An 8,229-nucleotide genomic window follows, 5' to 3' on the forward strand; every position below is an offset into this window, starting at 1 on the left:
GGGGGGGGTCGGGGGGGCACCCTGGGCCACTGGGCCCTGGCTCTTGCCTCTGCAAGCCACAGAGGGTTTTTTGCAGCAGCCGGCAGCCCGCGGCAGCTGGTGAGGATTTTTGGTGGTGAGCACGGTTCCGGAGCGCACTGCAACTAGTTGTGGGAGGCTTGCTTCGAGTCTGGAGGGGAGTCCGCGCATGACGCGCTGGGCCCTTCCTCCTGGCAGCTGGTGCTGGGTCGTCCAGAGTCTCTCTGTTGCTGAGCAGGTGGTCTGCAGATTGGAGTGGGCGGAGAGCCCCCCCCCGCTATTTTTCTTTTTCCTTTTTTTTCCCCTTTTTCTCTTTTTTCTTTCTTTCTTTTTTTCTTTTTCTTTTTTCTTTCTAGATGATCTGGTGCATTGAGGTGGTCAGGGTGACAGCCAGAGTGAAGAAGCAGAGAAACATGTCCCAAGTGGAAGATCAGAAGAAACCTCAAGAAATGGAGCTGGATGAGGCGGAGGTGTCCATCCTTTTAGAGACAGAGTTTGGAACACTGATGATAAGAATGTTTCGGGAACTTAAGGAGGATGTAGGGAAGGATGCAGAGGTCGTGGGAAACAGCCAGGTAGAACTAAAGAATACAATGACTGAAATGAGGAGCACACTCGAGGGAATCACCAGTGGATTGGATGAAGCAGAGGATCAGATCAGAGATTTGGAAGACAGGGTGGCAGGGATCACCCAGTTGGAACAACAAAAAGAGAAAAGAATAAAAAACAATGAAAATAGTTTGAGAGACCTGTGGGACAACATCAGGCGCAACAACATTCGCATCGTGGGAATGCCAGGGGGAGAAGAGAGGAAGCAAGGGATCGAGAATGTATTTGAAGAAATAATGACCGAGAGCTTCCCTGCCCTGGTGAAGGAAATCGACATGCAGGTCCAGGAAGTGCGGGGAGTTCCAGATGGGCCGAGCCCAGGCAGGTCCACACCAACACACATCATAGTAAAAATGGCAGGGGTTGAGGACAGGGACAGGATCCTGAAGGCAGCGGGGGAGGGACAATGTTGCCTTATAGCTACCTCCACGACCGTCCCCCCCCCGCACTAACCCCTGACCTAACGAGGTCCTGAGGAAGTGTCTCGGAATGCTGAGACCCGATGGAATGATATAGGTAAAGCTTTCTCTAAGGAGTGTCTCGGAAAGCTGAGGCCCATGGAATGATATCGGTAATCTCCCTTTATTTGTATAGTACATGGCAGACTGGCGCTGTCCAGGGGGTTGTGCAGGCTGTGTGAAGGCATAGTACATGTTGGAGCACAATGGAAGCTGGTTAATGGAAAACAGCCTTAAGGCACGTAACACACGGATCTTTGAGTAAATTAGTTTCACTTCCTTTGAAATTTTCTCAATAAAAGCCATGTGATGACCCGATTTGGGGCTCAGCCCAGTCCTCTAGGCTGATGCCCCTTGGTCTCATTCTTATCTGACTTTTGTCTCTTGTGCTCGTTTCAATCTGCATCGCCCCTCTCGTGTCCCATTTGCCCTTGCCATGCAGGACATGACATCTGGCGCTCAACTGTGGAGCTCAAAGAAGGGAAGGTAGACTACGAGTCTTCACCGTGGATTTCATGGCGCAGACCCCAGGACGGGCTGGCACTCTACTTGGTAAGAAGTAGGGAAAAGTCCTGAGGAATTTTACCGGGGCAACCAGGGAAAATCACCTAACAAACTTTGTGTGAAAGAGTGTGAATGTGTGAGTGATTGATCATAGTTTCAAGACTATTAATAGTGAGAAGCTTGAGTGGGCTCTACTCTGCGGTTCCGTAAGGCATAACGGTGACTGACTTGCTCACCAGTTTGGGGATTTATACCAAAGTGCCTTAGCCAAGACAGACTTAGTCCCACGAGGAACGCGGCCAGACAAGCATCTGAGTGAATAATTGAATAAAAGTTCTATCTTTTTCCTTATCCACTAACATGGGAAATGCTGAGAGTCGTTACAGACCTTATATTTGTCTCCTCAAGTAACTTCTTAAGAAAGGAGGGATAAAAGTCTCAGAAAAGAAATTAGAGGAACTTTTAAAAGTTATTGAGACCCATTGTACTTGGTTTCCAGACTTAGGGACTGTAGATTTAGATCAGTGGGATGAGGTAGGTAAAGATCTTAGTGAAAAACAACGTCAGGGAGATAAGTTACCAACTACAATTTGGGAAACTTGGAGACAGGTCCGGTCAGTTTTAGAACCTTTACACACTGACACGGAAGATGAGGAGGATGATAAAAATCAGGATTACAAAATTCTTATTGAATTGTCAGAGGATGAAGATAAAGAAGAGGGTTCTTTAGAAGCTCCTACAATAATTCCTAAGACATTATACCCTTCTTTGGAGGATGGTTTACAGCAATCTAGCCATTTGCCCCCACCACCAGTAACTAGAATGAAAGACTGGGGGTTAAATAAAAAACCACAAAAACTTAAACATTCAGCTTCTCCCGTTATGCGAGCGCCTCCTCCTTATGCTCAAGGTCCACATTCGTCACTGTCAGCTATAGAAAGAAGAATACGTCAGGCTAGAATAGAAGGAGATTTGGACGCTTTGAACTGTCCAGAATAATTCGAGAGCGTATCGCACCCAATGAAGAATATCCAAATGGTATTATAATGCAGATTATAATGTCTTCAACAGTTCCTTGGTCTGCTAAGAAAGGAGAGCAGATTGGACAGCTACTTCTGCTCCCATATATCCTCCCAAGAAAAAAGGGAACACAAAAAAGAGGAACTGGAAGTTTTGGAAGTACAGGACAGGCAGGTATTTTTCTAACAGAGAAAATCTCCAAAATTCGTCCTGTGTGTCAAATAAAAATTCAAGGAAAGAAATTTAATGGTCTTTTAGACACTGGAGCTGATGGTTCTATTATCAGTTCTCAAGACTGGCCAAAAAATTGGGAAGTACAAGAACCTGACATTAATATTATTAGAGTAGGAAGGGACTCAGGTTTATGCCAGAGTGTTTGCATTTTTCCTTGCACAGGACCAGAGGGTCAACAGGGATTTTTACAACCTTATGTTGCTGACATTCCCATCAATTTGTGGGATAGAGATTTACTAACCCAATGGGAAGCAGAAATTTGGATTCCTCCTAAACTATATAGTCCTCAGAGTCAAAAGATAATGAGTCAGATGGGATTTCAACCTGGAAAAGGGCTAGGAAAATTCAATCAGGGAATTACTCAGCCTATCCAACCCTCACCTCAACAGGGAAGAGAAGGGCTAGGCTATCAGACCAACCATAATAACCCTTTTTTATAGGGGCCACTGTTGAAGAGCTAGAAACTCCTGTGCCTCTCAAATGGAAAAATAACACCCCTATATGGATTGAACAGTGGCCCCTTCCTCAAGAAAAATTAGAGGCTTTAATGAAATTAGTACAGATTCAATTAGAGCAAGGTCATATAGAGCCTTCTACTAGTCCTTGGAATTCTCCAGTATTTGTCATAAAAAAGAAATCAGGAAAATGGCGAATGTTAACTGACTTTCGTGCTGTTAATGCAATCATTGAACCTATGGGTGCCCTGCAGCTAGGGCTTCCCCAACCCTCTGTGATTCCAAAAGATTGGCCTCTCATAGTTATTGACCTGCAGTATTGTTTTTATACAATTCCTTTACACCCTCAAGATTGTCCACGATTTTCATTTTCTATTTCTTCAATTAACAATAAAGAACCAATTCAAAGGTATCAGTGGAAGGTACTTCCACAAGGAATGCTTAACAGTCCGACCATTTGTCAGCTTTATGTAGCTTGAGCTCTTACTCCAGTAAGAACCAAGTTTTCTAATTGTTATATCACTCACTATATGGATGATATCCTTTGTGCTGCATCCTCTATGGAACAGCTAGCAGCATGCTTTGAATTGCTTAAAGATCAGCTTGATTCAGCAGGACTTTGCATTGCTCCAGACAAAATTCAAACAACCACGCCAGTAAAATACCTAGGAGCGGTGGTTGATAGACTATTAGACCTCAAAAGATTCAAATTAGAAGAGATCAGATTTCTACCTTGAATGATTTACAAAAATTACTGGGAGACATCAATTGGCTATGACCCACTTTGGGCATTCCTACTTATGCTCTTAGTAATTTGTTTACTCTTTTTCGAGGACCGTCACAACTTAATAGCCCTCATAAACTGACTTCCCAAGCAATTAAGGAATTAGAGTTAGTTAAACAAAAAATACAGTAAGCTCAAATACAATGTGTGGATCCTTCTCAACCTTTGCAGGTTTTACTTTTTTCCACGCCACATGTTAACTGTCACCTACACATGTCACCTACAGCAGTTATAGTACAACAAAATAATTTGGTTGAGTGGCTTTTTCTACCTAATAATTTTGTTAAGTCTCTTCCAACTTACGTGGAACTAGTCTCTGAATTAATATCAATTACCAGAGTTGTACATCTCTGTGGACAAGAATCTAATCAGATAGTGGTTCCTTTTAAAAAACAACAAATTTCTCATCTCAACATTCATAATGAATCTTGGCAGGTCGCCATTGGTGATTTTTGTGGAATTATTGATAACCATTATCCTAAAAATAAATTGTTTCAGTTTTTACAAAAAACTAATTGGATTTTACCTAAAAAGCTCTGACAGGAGCCCATCCCTCAGGGAGTTACAGTTTTTACTGATGGATCTAGCAGTGGGAAGGCAGCAATTGTTAGTGAAAAAGGACGCCAACTGGTAAAAACTAATTGCACTTCAGCACAAAGAGCTGAACTTGTGGCTGTTTTAACTGCATTGCAAGATTATTCTGATCCTTTAAATATTGTTTCTGATTCGGCTTATGTTGTTCACACAGTAAAAAACATTGAGATGGCATCCTTAACATATAATTCAAATCCGTCTCTCTTCAATTTTATTTAATCAACTCCAGCAAGTTGTGAGAAACCGTCAAAATCCATTTTTTATTACTCACATGCGCGCTCATATGGCTCTCCCAGGTCCAATGACACATGGAAATGCTATTGCAGATTCCCTAGTAGGGAGCGCTCAGGTTGCTGAAGCAACCCACTTTCACTCTTTGACCCATACCAATGCTGGCGGTCTCTGTTCTCGATTTCCAATTACTTACAAACAGGCCAGACATATAGTTCAAACCTGTCCAGCTTGTCAAATTCTTAATGCTCCACAGGAATGTCCTGAAGGAGTAAACCCTAGAGGTCTTAACCCTAATGATATCTGGCAAATGGATATGACTCATGTCCCTTCCTTTGGAAAATTATAATTTGTACATGTTACAATTGATACTGCTTCTGGCTTTCTTGTAGCAACCTCCCAGACTGGTGAGACCTCGGCTCATTCTTGTCGTCATTTATTAACTTGTTTTTCTATCATGGGCCTTCCAAAAACTATTAAAACAGACAATGGGCCTGCTTACATCAGTTCTAAGTTTGCAAATTTCTGTGCTACTTGGCGAATTACCCATAATACAGGAATTCCTTACAATCCACAGGGCCAAGCCATTGTAGAACGTGCTAATTCCACCTTGAAAAAACAATTACAAAAACAGAAAGGGGGAGACATGAAAGAAACTCCTCAGGTGCAATTAGCAAAAGCCATGTTTACTTTAAATTTTTTGAATTCATCTGGTTCAAGTACAGAACCACACCTTGGGCGAACTGCAGCAGAAAGACATTTTACTAACAGCCCAAGAAAATTAGAAAATGTTCCCATATGGTGGAAAGATAGTCAAACCAATCAATGGAATTTAGGGACTCTGTTGACATGGGGACGAGGTTTTGCTTGTATTTCTCCAGGTGCTGAAGAACGTCCTTTGTGGGTACCCAGCCAGTGTGTTAAACCTTATCATGAGCGACACGCCCAAGAAAAGAAAGTCAATATGGCTGAAGATTGCAAGATATGATTGGCCTCCTAATTGGCCTGTAGTGGAGGATACTCGACCTTCGGCACCTCTGATAATTGAAATGTCTAATCTCTCATTTCAATCAGCCCACACAAAGCCAACAGCTCCTTTAGCTTTTTGTGCAGTTACTCCACGAGCAAGAAGCGTTCCCCTACCTACTTGGGATCAATTAAAAAAGCTGGCTCAAGTGGCTGAACATCGGCTGTCAGAAGAAAAAATTCCAAAAACAGAAGCCAACATGCTGTTGTCTATGATGGCCGTTCTTGCTATCGTAAGTTGTTTTCCAATCGGTGTTGCCACCGAAAATTTTACGTATTGGGCTTACATACCCAATCCTCCTTTGCTAACTCCTGTAACTTGGAATGAAGATCCTCCTTTAATTTATCTTAATGATAGCTCCTGGTTCCCTGGACCTGAAGATCCTAGAGGGCTGGAGTTTATAGAGGAGGAAGGGCAAAATTTTACTTTATCTGACCATTCTTCTTTAGGTTATTTGCATACTCCTATTTGCATTGGCACTGTTCCTCCGTGTCTCTCTCTTTTGGATCAAGCCTGGGCTATTCCCAGTGGGAAGGAAAATGACACTTTTAAAGAATTGTTTATGATAACTGGAAAAGGATTTGTTACTCAACAAATTAGCACCCATAGCTTCCCTCCTCCAATTCCTACTTGTCCTTTAATTAGTCACTGGGACAAAAATCAATCTCGAATTCATTGGGAGGAATGTCGTGGAAGTATGGCTAGAGTAATAATTAACAATACTTATGAAACTATAGTAGATTGGGGTCCCTTTGGGACTGCCATTCATGTCTGTTCCCATAAAAAATGTTCAGAACCTCAACAATTAAAGGAACAGATAGCTGGATATGGTTTTCCTAGAAACATTAAGTCTCCATTTAACATTTCTATTTTTTGGAAGGATAGGGCTCTAGCCCCACCACAACTAAGGATGATTAGACCCATTCGGGGTCCTCTTCAAAGGACTTTATGGAAAATAGCTTTAAGTATTGGACCTAATAAAATATGGAAAGGAAATCTTACTAAAAATACCAATAAAAATTTCACTTTCCAATTTGAAAAAACAAAAAATATATATCTACAAGTTTGCCTTAAAAATCCTTTTGTTTTCCTAACAGGAAAGTTTACTATTAATCAAACTGCAAAATTGGTTGAATGCCCTCAATGTCGTTTATATACTTGTCTTAATTCCTCTATTTTTGAGACTTCCTACGACCAAATTATGATACTCAGGTGAAGACGTGGACTATGGCTTCCCGTTCAAGCCTTTAGGGTATGGGAAGTTTCCCCAACTGTTCATATTATTTTACAAATTCTTCACAAGATCTTACATAGAACTAAAAGGTTTATTGGCCTTTTGATAGCAGCAATAATGGGTATAATAGCTATAACTACTGTTGCTGCTGTCTCTGGAGTGGCTCTTCACCAGACGGTGCAGACTACTCAATTTGTACAACAATGGCATGAAAATGCAAGTAAAACTTGGAATCAACAATTGAGAATTGATCAAGAAATCAGCATATGTTTAGCAGATTTGGAAACAACTGTTGTTTCTCTTGGAGATCAATTGGAAAGTCTCCGAACTATGATTACTTTAAAATGTGATTGGAATATTTCCACTTATTGTGTAGCTCCTTTTTCTTTCAACCAGACACGTACCCCATGGTCTGAGGTACGAGCTCATTTTTTGGGACATGTGCCCAACCTGACTGTAGATATTCTGCAGTTGCAACAAGAAGTAAATCAGATGTCATCTGCTAATCTCCAGTTCCTCCCAGGAGAGGATGCCTTTTCCACGGCTGTGGAAGGATTGTCTACTCTAAACGTTGGTGGAGGTTTTGCTGGTGCTTTTGCACTCCTATTAATCATTCTATTTCTGTTTTGTCTAGTCCTCCGATGTGGACAACAAGCCCTCCGATGGGCCATAGATGAAGAAACTGCAAAGTCCTTGTTTCTCCTTTTACAAAAACAGAAAGGGGGAGATGTTGCCTTACAGCTACCTCCACGACCGCCCTCCCCGCACTAACCCCTGACCTAATGAGGTCCTGAGGAAGTGTCTCGGAATGCTGAGACCCGATGGAATGATATCGGTAAAGCTTCCTCTAAGGAGTGTCTCGGAAAGCTGAGGCCTGATGGAATGATATCAATAATCTCCCTTTATTTGTATAGTACATGGCAGAATGGCACTGTCCAGGGGGTTGTGTAGGATGTGTGAAGGCATAGTACATGTTGGAGCACAATGGAAGCTGGTTAATGGAAAACAGCCTTAAAGCACATAGCACACGGATCTTTGAGTAAATTAGTTTCACTTCCTTT

At 42.0% G+C, this 8,229-nt stretch overlaps 1 protein-coding gene across 1 annotated transcript; it reads left to right on the forward strand.

Moving 5' to 3' along the window:
* The first annotated feature begins 828 nt into the window (after positions 1-828).
* LOC109371797 (uncharacterized) lies at positions 829-7,901 on the forward strand. The gene is made up of 4 exons (XM_019624520.1): positions 829-948; positions 1,528-1,637; positions 5,789-6,166; positions 7,803-7,901. The coding sequence occupies exons 1-4, from the start codon at positions 864-866 to the stop codon at positions 7,839-7,841; spliced, it is 612 nt and encodes a 203-aa protein (XP_019480065.1). The 5' UTR covers positions 829-863; the 3' UTR covers positions 7,842-7,901.
* Positions 7,902-8,229: the final 328 nt, after the last annotated feature.

Source organism: Hipposideros armiger, unplaced genomic scaffold (genome assembly GCF_001890085.2).
Source record: "Hipposideros armiger isolate ML-2016 unplaced genomic scaffold, ASM189008v1 scaffold_592, whole genome shotgun sequence".
Taxonomy (NCBI): Eukaryota; Metazoa; Chordata; class Mammalia; order Chiroptera; family Hipposideridae; genus Hipposideros; species Hipposideros armiger.